Source organism: Protopterus annectens, chromosome 1.part1 (assembly GCF_019279795.1).
Source record: "Protopterus annectens isolate FY-2018-M chromosome 1.part1, PAN1.0, whole genome shotgun sequence".
NCBI classification, from domain to species: domain Eukaryota; kingdom Metazoa; phylum Chordata; order Ceratodontiformes; family Protopteridae; genus Protopterus; species Protopterus annectens.
The window spans coordinates 473,934,102-473,951,533 of NC_056726.1; the positions used below are offsets into that span (position 1 = coordinate 473,934,102).

The 17,432-nt window shown below is 42.0% G+C and overlaps 1 protein-coding gene across 1 annotated transcript in view; it reads left to right on the forward strand.

Annotated features, from left to right (window-relative positions):
• MAP3K21 (mitogen-activated protein kinase kinase kinase 21) overlaps positions 1–17,432 on the forward strand; it is a gene marked incomplete in the record, with an annotated part of 557,669 nt that overhangs the window by 323,098 nt on the left and 217,139 nt on the right. The window contains 1 exon segment of the mRNA XM_044076148.1: positions 15,558–16,304. Coding sequence (XP_043932083.1) covers positions 15,558–16,304 — 747 coding nt within the window.

The window sequence follows — 17,432 nt, forward strand, 5'->3', positions numbered from 1 at the left end:
TTTTGGGGCAAGGAGTAAAGCTGGAGTTTTTTGAGACTGTCTGCACAGGGCATCTGTTTGAGGCTGGTAATCCTCTTTGTGAGGTATTTCTGCGGCCTTTCCAGTTGTAGATGTCTTGTGAGGTACATACCAAAAGGGGCGTTGTAGTCTATAATGCGTCTAATGAGTGATGAGTAGAGGGGAACAATGACCTCCTTTTTTCTGGATGAGAAACCTTTTGTGATGAGGTGTGCCACGTAGAAGGATTTCCTGACTACTGTGGCGATGTGATGATCAAAGGAGAGACTACTGTCCACCTGTGTCCCAAGGTCTCTTATCACACTTTCGGTGTTAAGTATACTACTGCCTATGTTGTAGTTCATGGGTACAGAGTTTTTACCAAAGGGGGTGACAGTGCACTTTTTGGCATTGAGCTTGAGGCCATGGCTTTGACACCAGGCATCTGTCTTAGTGAGGTCCTTTTGTAGGGTGTCCACATCGTTAGGAGTTTCGATTATGACTCCTAGTTTGCAGTCATCTGCAAACTTAGTTAGCCAAAGACCTTCTGTGTTAGACTGTACTTCAGAGATGTAGATACTAAACAGGAGAGGACCCAGGACTGAACCCTGTGGTACTCCACTTGTCACCGGTCTGAAGTCGGATTTGGAGTCTTCTACTTCCACAGTGTGGGTTCTGTCAGTGAGCCAGTTGGCAACCCATCTTGTGACATAGGGATTTATACCTAGTTTAGTGAGTTTATCTATAATTCCAGAGAGGGGGGTGGTGTCGAAAGCCTTGGCAAGAATCTAGATAGGCTGTGTGAACCACCTTGTCTACGGCTTTGGTGACTGAAGCAATCAGGTTTAGGATACATGAGCTGCCTTTTACAAACCTGAACTGGGTGGGATCCAGAGTTTGGAGATTACCAATGTCTTTGTTTATAAGTTCCATGATGATACGTTCCATGGCCTTGCAGACCAGGCTCGTCAGGCTAATGGGGCGTTAGTTCCCAGGGTCCATGGTGGCTACCCCCTTGTGGAGTGGGATAACCGTTGCTGTGTGCCATTCAGCAGGCATCAAAGCCTGAGGTGAGGCTATGATTGAACATGGTACGTAGGTGGGATGCCAGTTCGTTTTGTAGTTCGTGTAGAACGCAGCCTAGGATGTTGTCTGGTCCCATGGAAGCTGTGTTCTTGGCTTTGGAGAGGGTGGTTTTTACCTGTGCAGCCGTGATTACAGGAACTTTGCATTCTTCCAGTATAGAGATGGGCTCTTTAGGGGGTGAGAGGGGGGGTAAAGTTAGCACTGAACCTATTTGCCAGGATGTTGGCAAGGTCAGTTGGGTCTGTATATTTAGTGCCATTGTGCTGTAACTCAGAACAGATCTGAGTGTTGCCATTGAGATTCTTGACATAGCTGTAGAATACTTTGTGGGTTGTCTTTAGAATCACTGGCAATTTTGTTTTCTTAACTAGCTTTGGAGGATTTTATCAGGGATCGCAGCTTCTTACTGAGGCTGACCAGGGAGCTCCTCCACTCGTGGGATTTTACTCTCTTTTGCAACAGTTTCTTCCTTCTGTTGTACAGTTTGTTTATGGCAGGGGACCACCAGATTGGCTTCCTTTTTTTGGAGGATAGCGTCTTGGTTCTGTTTGGGATAGCACGATCCATGCACTCATGTAAGTGCTTATAAAGTGCAATTGTGTAGGATTCAGTAGTCGTAACTATATTGTCCATCTGCATGGGTGTCGTGAAGTTCACCACTTCTGTCTTAAGAAGCATGAATTTGGCTTTGGAGAAATTTTTTACCATGGTTTCCTTAATGGGGAGTGGAAGCATGATGTGGATATCTAGGGTAATTAGCTTATGGTCAGATTGGACCATTGAGGCGTTGACTTCAGGTGTGTAACACCGGTCACTCATGTTGGTAATGACTAGGATATTGCTGCCTGTGGTGGGGGTGTGGATAAGTTGATCCAGGGCATTGGAGTTTATGAATTCCAGAAAGCATTGAGCGAAGGAGTTGGTACATAGCCTAGTATCAGCCTATGAACCTATCTGCCCTAGGGCATTTATAAGCCTAGCCAGAGTATGTTTGGCTTTTGCCACCCTTTTAGATTAGTTGACTGTGCCTCTGTATAGTAGGTCACAGAAGGTAGCCCTTTTAAGGTTTAATTACTGTACCTCTGTCAAGCAGCGACACAGAAGAGATCCCAGGGGTAAACTTGCGATCTCCCATCCATTAGTCAAGATTTCTCTTGAAGAGAGTCCGTGAGGGGCTCTGCCTGACATGGATTGGGATTTTGTTCCAGAGTGAGGGGAGCCTCTGGGATATGAATCTGTCCCTCCAGCATGTCCTATTTATTTCTGTGCTGAGGTTCAGGTCCCTGGAGCGTGTAGCTCTAAGGGATTTAGATTTCCTGAGGTGAAGCATGTCCATTAATTCTGGGTTGTACATGGCTTTATACGTCAGACACAGATCGCCTCTGAGTAGGCGGTACGCAACTGAGTAGAGCTGGAGTTTCTTTAGCCGAACTGCATAGGGCATCTGTTTGAGCCCCTTGATCCTCTTGGTGAGATACTTTTGGGGTCTTTCCAGTTGCTGAAGGTGTCTGGTAAGGTACATCCCAAAAGGGGCATTGTACTCATTTATGGGCCTGATAAGTGATGAGTAGAGGGGCACAATGACCTCTCTTGATCTAGATGTGAACCCTTTTATGATAAGGTGGACTATATAGAAGGTCTTTCTAACCACTTTGGCACCGTGATTGTCAAAGGAGAGATTGCTATCTACTTGGGTCCCCAAGTCCCTAATCACTTCTTCCGTACTTAATGGATTACCACCTATGTGGTAATTTGTGGGCACTTTTTTTCCAGAGGGGATGACTATGCACTTTTTGGCATTTAGCTTTAGGCCATGGCTCTGGCACCAGTTATCCGTCTCTGTGAGACCCTTTTGGAGGATGCTTGTGTCAGTCAGAGAGTCAATTATAGCACCCAGTTTGCAGTCCTCTGCGAACTTGGTCAGCCATAGTCCACCCGTGTTAGCCTGTGCCTTTGAGAAATATGTACCGAACAAGTAGTACTTTTCCCAGTTAATGGTGGGGTAGTTTAAATCACCCATTATTAGGGTGTTTGATTGAACCCTAATATTTTCCAGTACATCAAGAAAAGAGAAGTGGGAATCCTGGGGCATGGTGGGTGATCTGTAGCAAGCTACAGTTTGGATTGCAGTTTTGCCCAGAGTTAGTTGCACTTGGATAACCTCGGCTGCATTATGCTGAGCAACTAGCCTGGAGGTGTGGATGTCCTTAATGAATATGGACACACCTTCGCCTTTGGTGTTCTGGTCCAGGTTATATGGCCGAAAGGTGTGATATGAGTTGTAGCCTGGTAGTGCAGGGGTGCTCTCTGGAGCCTTAAACCAGATCTCAGTCACTGCACAGATATCCATGTTCTCCATTTTAAATAGTGCCTCGAGTGAGAGCATTATGAGATTTAGACTTCTAGCATTGAGTAGCATCACCCTCTGTTTTTGCTTGCCTGTTCCTGTTACGGTGGTGAATTTGTCATTTGAACCTTGCCTAAAAACGCCACTATAGGGGCGGCAAGAACCTTAGCCAGTATCCAGAATCCCGGTGGTGACAGGTGCAGGCCATCTCTGGCAAAGCTTCGTGGTCTGTCGACCATGTCATCCCAGGCAGACAGATACTGTACATCAGATATGACATCATTATTTGGATGACTGTTGGGTGGTTTGAAAGTCTGATATTACCTATTTACATGAATTTGTACAGTATTTCAATGACAGTGAATGGGGTTGCAGTTTTGTATCAATTTTGTATCCATATTCATCAAGGACACCCACACCTCAAGACTGGTGGCAACGCACGATGCATCGGAGACCATCCAGGTGCAATTAACCATAGGCAAGACTGCTCTGCAAATTGTAGCATGTTACAGGCCACCCTCACAAACTCAGGAACCTCACATGGCCTTCCTGAAAACACTAGAGGGGATAAATGTATCACCAAACACCATCATACTAGGTGACTTCAATTACCCTAATATAGACTGGGAACACTACTCAAGCCCAAACACCCTAGCCCAAAAGTTCTGGAATTCATAAACTCAAATGCCATGGAACAACTAGTGACCATCCGCACAAGAGGAGATAACATACTTGATCTCAGCATCACGAACATGGGAGCACAATGTTCAACACCGGAGGTGTACCTCTCACTGGTGAGATCAGACCACAAACTAATCTCGCTGGAGGTCCTCATCCCACCCCCACCTGAAATAAAAACGACCACAGTAAAGAACTTCTCAAAAGCCGACTTCACACTTCTAAAGACTAGTGTGGTCTCCTTTAAGGCCCCCGAGCCGGCGGAAAACAGTACTCAAGCCGCTGAATCACTTACAAATGCCTTCTACCAGCACCTGCAGGACTGCATGGATAAGGCAATCCCAAGCAAAACAAAGACTTTTTGTACCAAAGGCAAGCGTCCAGTCTGGTGGACCCCAGCCATAAACAAACTCTACAACAAACGGAGGAAGCTACTACAAGATAGAGCAAAATCCTTAAAGGTAAGACACCCTTGATCACTATAAGTAAAAACTAAGAGCTCTCATAAAATCATCCAAAGCAAATTTCGAGAAAAAATAGCTAAAGACTCAAAGACAATCATAAGGCCTTCTTTAGCTATGTTAGAAACCTGGGAGGAAACTCCCAGATATGCTCAGAACTAGTTCAAAATGATGTGAAGATTACTGATCCTACAGACATTGCCAACATACTGGCTGACAGGTTCAGTGCAAACTTCTGCTCCCCCAACAGGAGAGATATCTATACCAAGCGATTGCAGCCCCCCAAACATCTCCACCGCCCAAGTGAGAACTGCTCTCTCCAAAGCAAAAAACACAGCATCCATGGGACCTGATGGTGTCCCCGGCTGTGTGCTCCATGAACTCAATGAGGAATTAAACCCACAGCTAGGACAGCTGTTTAATCAAAGCCTTACCTCTGGATACGTACCCAGGGAGTGGCGCACTGCAACTGTGGTACCACTTCACAAAGGCGGTGCCTCCACCGACCCTGGAAATTACCGCCCATTAGCTTGACAAGCCTTATCTGCAAAGCCATGGAGAGGATCATAATGGACCTCATAAATAAAGACATAGGGAATTTGCAGACTTTGGATCCAACCCAGTTTGGCTTTGTCAAAGGCAGATCATGCCTTTTAAACTTGGTTGACTTTTTCGAAACAGTCACCAAAGCCATTGATGAGGAAAGGCAGTCCATACAGCCTACCTCGATCTGGCTAAGGCCTTGATACAATACCCCACTCGGGTATCATTGAAAAACTCATCAGCTTAAATGTCAACCCATACATCACAAGATGGGTTGCAAACTGGCTGAGTGACAGAACCCACAGGGTCAGAGTTGCTGGCGCCATGTCAGACTCAAAGCCTGTCACAAGTGGTGTCCCACAGGGCTCAGTCCTGGGCCCACTCTTGTTTGGCATCTACTTTTCCAAGTACAAGCAAACACAGGAGGGTTATGGCTGACAAAGTTTGCAGATGACTGCAAACTGAAGCCATAGTAGAAAACACATCTGACACAGATATCCTTCAGAAGGGTCTCACAGAAACGGATAACTGGTGCCAGAGCCACGGCCTAAAGTTAAATGCCAAAAATGCATAGTCATACCCTTCGGGAAAAACAAGGTTACCCCTAGCTACCAAATAGGTGGCAATCCACTGAGCACAGAAGAAGTTATCAGGGACCTGGGGACCCAGGTTGATAGTAGTCTGTCATTCGACACCCATGTAGCTAAAGTAGTTAGGAAGACCTTCTACATTGCCCACCTTATCATGAAGGGATTCTCATCTAGATCAAGGGAGGTCATAGTCTCCCTTTACTCATCACTCATCAGACCAATGATTGAGTACAATGCCCCATTGAATGTATCTGACCCGACACTTGCAGCAGCTGGAGAGGCCACAAAGTTCCTCACCAAAAGGATAAAGGGTCTCAAAATCTGTCCTATGCTGCCCGACTGAAAGAACTCCAGCTCTATTCAGTCGCCACGCTGCTCAGAGGTGACCTTTGCCTAACATACAAGGCCATGTCAAACCCAGATTTGATGAATATGCTTCACCTCAAAAAATCTAGATCCATCAGAGCCACAAGGGCGGGAGACTTCAGCCTTGACACGGCTATTAATAGGACGTGCTGGAGGGATAGATTCATCACCCAAAGACTCCCTATGCTGTGGAACAAAATCCCGGTACATGTGAGGCAGAGCACCTCGCTGGCCTTGTTCAAGAGAAATCTTGACCAATGGATGGGAGATCGCAGATATACCCCAGGGATTACCTCAGTGTCACTGCTCGACAGAGGCACAGCAAAATAATGGGTATAGTTCCCCATACTAAAGGGGTGGCATAAGCCACAAAACGATGGGCTAGGCTTGTAAATGCCCTCGGGCAGATAGCCTAGTATGAACCTATGAACCTATGAAATAATTCCTGTTTGGATGTTAAGGTGGTTAAAATGATAATGGTACATTGTCTACTTCACTTTTCAGAAAGGAATTTCATTATAATTCACTTTTGGATGTTACCAGTTGTCATCCACCCCCTATACTTAGGAATATTCCTAAATCTCAAGTTTTGAGAGTTAAGAGGATTTGTTCTGTGGAAGGAGAACTTGAAGAACATAGTTTAGAACTGGTTGAAAGATTTTATGGTAGAGGTTACAAGCTTGACGAAATTTATAGGGGTCAGGATTATGCCAGATCTGTAGATGGATCTGAGTTGCTTAAATATGGCAAAAAAAAGAGGCCACTCCTTTATGTACAGTTCTTAGTTTTGCAAGCAATTCGCTAGCCTTTTTTCAGTTTGATTAATAAACATTAGGGGACTGTTTTCCGACAATAGGTTGGCACATTTATTACCAACATGTTGCCCCTTTTCTTATAGACGTGGGAAGTGTCTTTTGGTAATCGCTGGTAATCATGTAAATCATTTTATAAAACTTTTCTGTCCAGATTCAGTTGTACAGCACACTGTTGAAGGGACATAATTGATTGGTTGTTATCCCTGTAGAATTGTTCAGCTTGTAAGTTTGTTATGAACGTTAAACATTTTTCATCTTCTAAAACCTCCCGCAATTTTGACATTCGATGTTTGAATACTTGTGATGATAGGAGGTACTGCCAGCCATGCCATGGCAGTGGATGTATGACTTATGCCCACACAGCTAGCTGGAATTTTGTAAATAATTGTTATTTTGTATATCAAACTGATTTGTACAGATGCTTGTGCTGAAAATGTACTTGTGAGATTGGATTGTGTTAAAATGTATCAACAGTGCACCCTGCTGGAATTAAAATAAATGTACATGTGTTATTGTAACTCAATTAAATGTATATGTTTTAGCAGAGAATACTGGGACAGCAAAGGTTAACCAGCCAGCTTACTTTAAGGAAAATAAGGGAAATGTAAATGAGCTGTTAAACCATTAAAATGGGACCCCAGAATGCTGAATAGGACTGGAGACAGTGGGTCTGGAAGAAGCCTTTGTTCATTAGTTCAGTAAAAAGAGGGGAAGCCCCATTCACTGCCATATACATTTAAGATGTGTATTGTAGCCGTCTATGCTGAAGTCCTGTGTCAGCTTCAAAGGGGGTTACTGTGAGAACCTAGAATCAGGTGACCAGATGAGGTCATTCTGCAGTCCATCTTGGATATTATATTTTAATGGGAGTGATCTCTGAAGATGGAGTATTCTGTTTTGGGGAACCTGACTAGAAAGACTGCTCACATATTTCATTGTGCCTTGCTGTATCAAGTAAGTTATTAGGGAATAGCAGTTATCCTTGACTCAGTCGGGAGTATAGTGAAGCTTGGTTTAGGGATTGTTTTTCTTTATTTGTAATGAGTCTGTCCATCAGTGTTTTTCAATATTCCCTGTGATTTGAACTCTTTGGTTTACTGTAAAGCTATATTCAGTATTATCTTGTGCTTTTATTATTATTAAATATGTTTAAAACTTTTATTGTGGCTGGTCCTTGTAGAAGGTATTTAACCTTTAAGAGTGCACTGTGTGAGCCACTCCAGAAGGCCTAGCTGTCTTGGTGAACTACTAACATTTGTATTAGTATTAATATTACACAGTATAATTGAACACCCTTTGTTAAGGGTCTTAGAGTAGCTAATTGTGGCGTGTCTGTTGGCAGTGATAACTACCTTATACTCTTGGTAGAAAGGGGCATGGCAGGTAAATCTCTGCCAGTTTTTCCCAGTTGTGTGTGTGGAAAAACAAATTTGTGTGTGTGTGTGTGTGTGTGTGTGTGTGTGTGTGTGTGTGTGTGTGCGTGTGTCATCTACTTGGTGCAGGGACACAAAGCATTGGGCTTACAGAGGGGGTGCTGGAGGACTTAGCTTGGACACTCTGCTGAGGATCTATCCCTACAGTTGTAACAGTGGGGAGTCTTATTGGGGACCTGGAGGTAGACAGAGAAATCTAGAACCCAGGCTGAGTGTGTTCCCTGTTTACTCTTAAGGGAAATTGTGCTTGATGCAGAGAGATATATGCACCTGGAAATACTGTGTGTATCCATTTGTACTCCATTGCATGTCCCTTTCCAGTGTCAGTGGTGAGAATTCAGGCTTCTTGATTACTGGCCCAGAGAAGGGTTGTCACATTTGTATTTCAGAATGGGCAATATATTTAATTGAATGTAGTTCTGCTTTTTATGTGGGATAGACCTCCATACAATTTAAAACTCGTATAACACCCTGCTGCTTCACTTTGATTTACTACTACAGACTGAATATGTCATGAAGGTCTCTATAAGTTGAGTTGGCACCATCAGTTGAATAATAAGGAACATAGTTGGATAGTCCATTTAGGTGCTTTATTTTTTCCTGGATTAAATGATTTGTTGTGATTGGTGTCTTTTTTAAAATGTGAGCGGACTTGCTTATTTGTTGTGTGTATAATTAGTATGCGACATAGTTATATTTTCAAGTTGGCACTTTTGCTTTTCATACTTTTTGGACTTGCATCCTTGGCGTACTTGTGGGAGTTTTCTTGTACTTCTCAGCACCATCACCTTCTTCCATGTATTAAGAAGGACCTCCTTTAGTGAAGTAACCAGGTTGCACTCAACCCAGGTCTCACATTTATCCCAGCTCCACACATCCATGTCCTGTTTATGGATGCCTTGGACAGGGCAGGGGAGGCTAGGACAGGGAACCACAGAGTTCAGGGGGAGTGGCTAGCCCATGTGCTGAAGGAACACATCAATTTAAAACAAAATGAGGACACTTCTTCAAGCCCTACAGACCTTCTCACATATTTGGATACCGGGCACTCTTTAGGTGCACAGACACCACAGTCATGTGGTACATAAACAGGAAGCCACAAGATCCCACCCTCTGTGCATACTAGCACTGGAGGCTTGGCATCTAGCTTCCCAAATGATTCTGCTTGTGTCCGCCACTTAAATTACCTCCAAACAGAATATGTTGGTAGATTTTCTAAGCAGGGTCTTGAAAGATCCCCACGAGTGGACGTTGAGCACAGGTGTTCAAGTCCATCACTGTGAGATGGGAGAACCCTCAGGTGGACCTCTTTGCCTCTCCCAAAAAACACCAACTTCCCCTGTTCTGCACAAGGGACACCTCCATCTGCTACCAAGGCTCCCCCTCAAGGCCAAGAAGGAATACCCAAAACTTCTAATTCTGGTACCATTCTGGCCACAACAACACTGGCTTCCTCTCCTCCTTCACCTGTCAGAGGGAAAGTTCTGGAGAATTCCTCCAAAACCAGACCTAATCACCCAACAGAAAGGACTACTCCTTCACTCCAGTCACAATTCTCCGAGGCTGACCCTTTGAATGATAGGATTTTAATCCCTTCCAGACACTTTTTTTCTGAAGAGGTGATTCAGATTCTACAAGAAGTCAGAAAAACAGAAAGCTTTGCATGGCCAAGTGGAAAAGCTTTTCCATCTGGTGTATTAAACACATACTCCATCCCCTTTTAACAGACACCCCCCTCAGTCTTACAATGCTTGCATGATCCTTTACACTCAGGATTGTCCTACTCTTCCATTAAAACTCACTTATTGTCCATCAATGCTTGTCTACCTTCGTAACCTCCTTTTATGTCCAAGACAGAAGTTAGTTTTTTTGGTACTTGCGTATTATTGCAACCAGATTTTAGCATTAATAGCACTTGCTTTCTGATCATGACAAATGTTCGTTAATGTTGTTAAAATGTAATATAGCATGTTTTCTTTTAACAGTATACCTTATTTTATATACTGCTATCGATACAATGTGCAGTAAATGCTGTTGTTCTTTCTTAATGGTATTTACTGGCGCAACGTTCAATGGGCAGACTTACAGGAAGCGACACAGGTGCCATTAAACACCATTAAGAAAGAACAGCAGCATGTCTTGCACGTTGTACTGATAGTAGTACAAAAATAAGGTGTACTGTTAAAAGAAAGCACGCTGTATTACATTTTAGCAACATTAATGAACATTTGTTATGATCGGGAACCAAGTGCTAAGAGGCATTGTGCTTGATCTCCAAATAGAATCAGGTCAGTCATGTCATATAAGTTGGAATCGGGGGGGGGCAAAACATTGCAGCGAGGGTGCCAAATTCAAAAAAGATGCATATATCTCTGATCCGACAGACTTTCCACTACGCTTAAAAAATGCACATGTAAATAACTGCATTCCGCAGAAGCCTGTATACCTGCTGTTACTGGCAAGCCGCTACTGAATGCCTTAACCAATTCTTGCATTCAGCTATGGCGGTAAAGGATGCTACAGCAGCCCTGACAATTGAAGCCAAACTGGAAGGAATGTAAGTAGTATGTCTGTTATTTCACAGCATGGGCTGACAAAGAACATTCAGTGGGCGGCCTTGCAATGCAGCGACATGCTGCTGCCAGTAAAGAGCATGAAGAAACAACAACAGTAAGTTGTGTACTTTGTGTTGGTAGCACTCTGGAAACCAACCTATTTTGTTAAAGAAAACACAGTTTTCCATTTCAAGCACATTAACTTGTACATTCACTGATCGGGAAGCAACCACTGTTTTTGTGAAAATCTGGTTACGATAATACGCTAGTACTGTTTTTTTTTTTAAGGGGAAATTTACACATCAACTCCCTATGGAAACCTATTGCTCCTCCTTAGAAGCTTAATTTTGCTTTGGAAAAGTTAACTTTACCTCCTTTAGAGCAAGCTACCTCAGCCAGTCAGCTTAAAATTCTACACTTGGAAAACAGTGCTGCTCTTGGCATTGACTTCACCCTACAGGGTCTCAGAACTACAATACTCCCTTTCCTCCCTTCATCTAGCACAAAAATAGGGTAAGCCTTTGGGCCAATCCATCCTTCATGCCAAAAGTGGTCACTGAACTTACACTCAACCAGGTGATCAAACTGCCTACCTTCTTCCCCTATTCCCACAATAGGAGGAAAAGAATATTGCACTCTTCAGGCATTCACAGACAGCTGAGGTTTTACTTGGATAAAACCAAGGACATCAGAACAACAAATCAGCTGTTTTCCCTGATCTGGATTCCATGAAGGAAACAACATGTTTCCAAACCATCTATTGCCTCCTGGATCTCAAAGGCTGTTTCCTTCTGCTGTTATCATGGAAAGACTGTACCATACTGCCCAGAAGCCCACTCCACTCGAGCAGTAGCCTTAGGTGCTTTCTACAAAGGTGTTGACACCAGGTCAGTTTTAGAACCAGCCACCTGGTCTTCAGTTCACACCTTCATTAAACATAACAAGTGGGATGTTTTCTCAAGGTCCAGGACAGTGTTTTCCAGAACCATTCTGTCTGACTCCTGTACTCTTCCCTTTCTGGCTCCCTTTAACCTAACCCCCCCCCTTTTTTTTCCTCTACAGCTCTGGGAATCCCCTTTCTGTTAAGAATACTGCAACAGTGAATCAGTCTGGACAGAATACAATTGTGCAAATACCAGAACAGTACATGTCCTACTGATCACTGTTGCAGTATTCATTCCCTCCCACCAACCCCCTTTCTTTACTCCTTCACCTCTCATTGGTGCCAACACTTCACTTCCTGCACAGGATCTTAGAGCTTGCTTATTCTGTTCAACATAAGCCCCTTCTAGCCGACCTTTCTCTTCCCTGGCTGTCTTCAGGCCAATGCTAGCTTGGAGTTAGTCTGAGGATCTTGTACTCTCATCCGTTTTTATATCCTGACACCTGTGAGCTTAGCTTAGCCCTGATGTATGTCATATGAAGATAAAGCTTTGGTACCCCAGCAGGACATCAGTGAGCAAAACCCATCTGTTAAGAATACTGCAACGATGATCAGTGAGACATCTACTGTTGTGGTAAATTCTTAAACAACTGTACTTTCTCATTTCAGTTTGACTTCTTTACTTTCATTAGGTCATCAACGCTTATTGCTTCTTAAATGTCCTTGAGTCTTTTATTATTTCACCTGATATATTCAGTGACCGCCCCACTAGTTTTGAGCACTTCAGTATGCATTTGGACTATATTTTCGTAAGAATTAGAAGCCATTTCTTGCACGGTAGCTGCTGTTTGGTCTGCATCCTGCAAATTGATGTCAAGTTTCTTCACAACCCCCGTCTCTCTCTCTTTTTTGTGCTTATGTTTTTTCTTGGAATTACAGGTAATCTACTTGAAGACAAATATTTCCTGAATTAGTTATGACAGGGCCTCTGTCAGTTTATCATTTCCCTTTCTGGGAGAGCTAATCCCTCTTGGCAGCTGTATTGGAAGCCCCTTCTTGTTTTAAATTTTGATAAATGTAAAAACCCTGGATTTGAATCCTAGGCAAATTTGTTACTTCGTATTTAGTCTCTTGCAACTGAATTGTTACATTGGTAACATTTTTTGTTTGCTTCGTAGCCTTGAATGGTTCAAAGGTAAATACAAGGCTATCAGTTTATAGACTGTTACGTCCCTAGCCAATAACCGAGGTCAGAATTGAGTACTGTACCTTGTATTACTGAGGTTTACACCTGAACCATTATGCCAATCCCCCCGTAAACTAAATTTAATAATTGCAAATGTAGTCTTTGGGATCCTACCAAAAGGCACAATTCTAGTTGAAGTAAAACTATTTTCAAGTATTTGCATTATTGTATAGAGATCATTCCTTAAAATTACAGTGTTTGCATGTTGTGCATAGGGCATGCAACAGAGTGCAGTATTGATTTGTAATGATATATATTTGCTGGACATTTAAATATATTCTCTTTTGGCAAGTACTTTAAAGGTACCACATTGCTTAAATGCTGCAGGTATTTCTTGTTAAAGAGCAAATATGTATTTCTTGAGTTGATTATGTGGTTACAAGATATAAAAGTAGAGCATGTCCTATTGTCATGCCACCTTTTTGATTCAAGAATAGCTTTTGGTTACCAGACGATTGAGAACAGAAGTCAGACATTATAATTGGATGTGAAGTGCGACTACAGGGATGGATTTGTACGTCAGTTTTGGGGCAGAGAAACAGGAGAATGTACTTGTCAATGGTGTGTAATTAGTAGAACAGATTTGTATCAGATTAGTTTTGTGAACGTGATTACCCCATTAATGTAAGTGCTCCTGCAGATCCTTGGGATAGATGACATTAGTCTCTTACTCAGTGGAGGAAGCATTTGATAGCAATAAATGAATAAATAGCCGGTTTTATTTATATGGCCAAGGGTACACCAGTCAGTCATTACCTCTGCTTGGCTTATTGCACCACATATTGCACAAAGCTAAATGGGCAAAAGTTAGTGATCTGCAATAAAAAGGTAGTCCAAATGGCTAGTGATGTAGAAGAAATTGCCATGTGGCCACCTAAAGTGAAACCTGTTATTCGATCCAGTGTTACTTATTGAATTTTGGTGATTGCGTTTTGCATTATTTTACATTTAGAGGTTATAAAGTTAAATTACTGTAAGACTTACAAAGGTTAATATAGTTAGCTAGCACTAGATGCTGTGCCTGCTCACAGCAAAGGAATGGGGTGTAATGAAGATAAAAATGTGTCAAGCATTGTACTGCATGAGAGAGAGAGCTGTTGTACACAAGACATTTTCTGCTGCCTTAGCAAGCACCATAATACGTGGCACTTCACATTTTTCACTATACAGGATGAGACTGTGCCAATTTGCCTGTTCCCAGGTAAACAAAATGAGCTAATAAACACCAACATTTTTATGAAGGGAGATGTTCAGTTTTATAGTTAAACTGGTTCAAGCTAGGTTATTGGTACATCTTTGTACTTTTCATATGACCTTATTTTTCCCAAGGTGTCTAAAACTGGCTGATATAAAAAAGAATAATTCAGATCATCTTCCATCAGTGGTTGGGCACATCATTTGTCAGCCTAGGCCTTTTTGTTGACAGGCTTTACTTCCTTGAATATTGTTTAAACAAAAGAATCCTTTCAGCTAAAATGAGTTTGGAGGTTAATGTAGATAGCAGTTTGCACATTAGTTCTGGAATGAGTGTTTAAGGACTGTTGTAAGTTCTGATAGATACATGTACCTGTCGTGGGTGGAGTCCTAGTCCTAATGTGTTGATATGCTGCAGGTGGCACTTTTGAAAACTGCACCTTAGTTTTTTTTGCACGCATCTTGTGGAGTTCAGCAGTTTGTATGTTAAAAAATAAGTTGCGTGTGTGTGTGTGTGTGTGTGTGTGTGTGTGTGTATATATATATATATATATATATATATATATATATATATATATATATATATATATATATATGGGATCGGTAGTGATCCCCGAAGGAACTTTTCACCGAAGCACAAACAGCCGAGCACACTTCCGCAAAAGTGCTTTTTACCGAAAGATCACTTTCACGGAAGTATGCCTGGAGCTAGAGGAGTCATGGGGGAATGACTGTTGCGGAGATCGTACTAAGGTGCGGATAAGGGAATATTCCCTTTTCCTCACCGTAGTGTGATATCGGAGTGAGAATATTAAAGTAGGGGGTGTGGGGGGCACAGCCCCCCACATAAAAGTAGATTTATTGTTTTTTTTTTTTTTAATGCACTTTTACGAAAACACTTTTTCAGCGAAAGTGCTTTCGTTAGTGTGATTGTGGATTCGGACTATTGAACTTTCGTTCAGTAATCTTAGATCCATAGATATATAGATATATATATATATATATATATATATATATATATATATATATATATATATATATATATATATATATATATATACATACACACACACCATTGTGTAAGCTGATAGGGTGTAGACTTGCACCAGTAACATACCTGACATATTGACCAGTAGGGTTAGTTTATTTTAGCATCTTTCTGTAACTTCTTTTAGAGATTTGTCTGTTTTGCACTTTTCACAGGATTTTAATGTTTGAGTAAGTTATTTGTTCAAGCACATTTGTTTGTCATTTGGCTTTTTTTTTTTTTTTTATTTTATAAATACTACATTGAAACAGACTTCTCTTTAGTTGTTGGAATATATAACCTGTTCTTTTATCTAATTTTCCATTTGTGTTGCAGGGAATTCAGTAGATCTGAAGTACTTGGCTGAAGTTTCAGACAGTAAGAGACCAAAGCAGTCAAAGTTGCCTAATCAGACGTACATTGATCTACCTCTTTGGAAAGATGAGCAAGATGAAAATTGTGGTAATGACAGTGTTGAAGAAGTAACTTCTACTAGTTCTGCCAACAGCACCCCTCAGCATACCCCTACCAGCAGTCTGAAACGTGCAACACAAAGAAGAAAAACTGACATTGTACTATATGGATGTGCTATGCTTCTTGCAGCAGTGGGTTTGGGAGTAGACATTAGAGATTCAAGTAGGTCACAAACTCCAGAAGAACTCTTGCCCAAAGAAGAGAAGAAAAAGCGAGAGGGAATATTTCAAAGAGCCACTAAGTTTCGTAGAAGTACTAGCCCCCCAACTAAAATACTTCCCACAAAAGATGACATCAGTATTTCTTCCTCTTCACTGAACACTGCAAGCCATCAGTCTGTATCTTCCATGTCAGAAAGCTACTCTACCAAGCCTTTACTCCATTCTGCTAATGAGGAGACATTTTCAGCAAGTACTGCTTCATTTGCTGCTCATTCTACCGAGGGCTTGTCAAAAAATGAGTTTTATAATGAGCAGTGCTTACTACAGAATCAAGGCGCATTATCTCTTTTGAAAAACCAGTCTTCTTTTCCAGCTGTTAAACAAGTTCATTTTTCTGCAAAACACCACAGGCGGAGTAAGTCAGATGAAGGCTCATTTCAAGGTACAGGTAAGTGTCAAGTCTTCCATCCAGAAGTGCGCATTTATTCTAAGTTAGTTGTTACAAATTATAAACTTAAAAACTTTGCTGTCCGTACATGTTTAGTCATTATGTGCTTTATAGTCTGTACCCACAACTAGGTGGAATGGTCAGTTGACCCTTTTCTGCTGTGAACCAGGCTCCGAGATGAGCAGAATTTACACAGCAAACAGTGTGTATGCATATGTGCAATGAATATACATACTAAAGGCAGGGTTCCAGTTCATATCACACTGGTTACAGTAAGATACAACTTAGAAGTTCAGCCACATTCCCATAACACCTTAATGACGTACATTATTCACAAGGGAATATTTACAAGGTTTTCAAAATAAACGTTTACACAGTATTAACAGTTCAAGTATCTCCTCAGCTGTTTGGTCTTTGCTTCATTTTTTTGTTAGTGAATTTATTTGTTGAATGTAGCAGTCATAGGCTCATAGGTAGGTACTAGGCTATTGGCCCTAGGGCCTATACAAGCCTAGCCAAAAAGGTACCCTGGCTTTCACCACCCAAGAAAATTATTTTCCTGTGCCCTTGTCAAGCAGAAGTGATCCCCGGGGTGAATTTCCTATTACCCATCCAGTCATCAAGATTTTTCTTGAAGAGTGCTAATGAGAAGCTCTGTTTGACATAGACTGTTCCAGAGTATTGGAAGTCTCTGTGATAGTAATCTATCCTTCAGGCATGTTCTGTTTATTGTAGTGACAAGGTTTAGGTCCCTAGAGCTTGTAGCTCAGAGGGATTGGGATTTCTTTAAGTGGAGCATGTCCAACAGCTCTGGGTTTGACATAGCTTTGTATGTTAGGCAGAGATTGCCTCTGAGTAGGCGATATGCGATGGGGTAAAGCTGGAGTTTTTTGAGACTGTCTGCATAAGGCATCTGTTTGAGGCCAGTAATCTTCTTTGTGAGGTATTTTTGCGGCCTTTCCAGTTGTTGTAGATGTCTTGTGAGGTACATACCAAAAGGGGCGTTGTACTCTATAATGGGTCTAATGAGTGATGAGTAGAGGGGAACAATGACCTCTTTTTTTCTGGATGAGAAACCTTTTGTGATGAGGTGTGCCACAGAGAAGGATTTCCTGACCATTGTGGAGA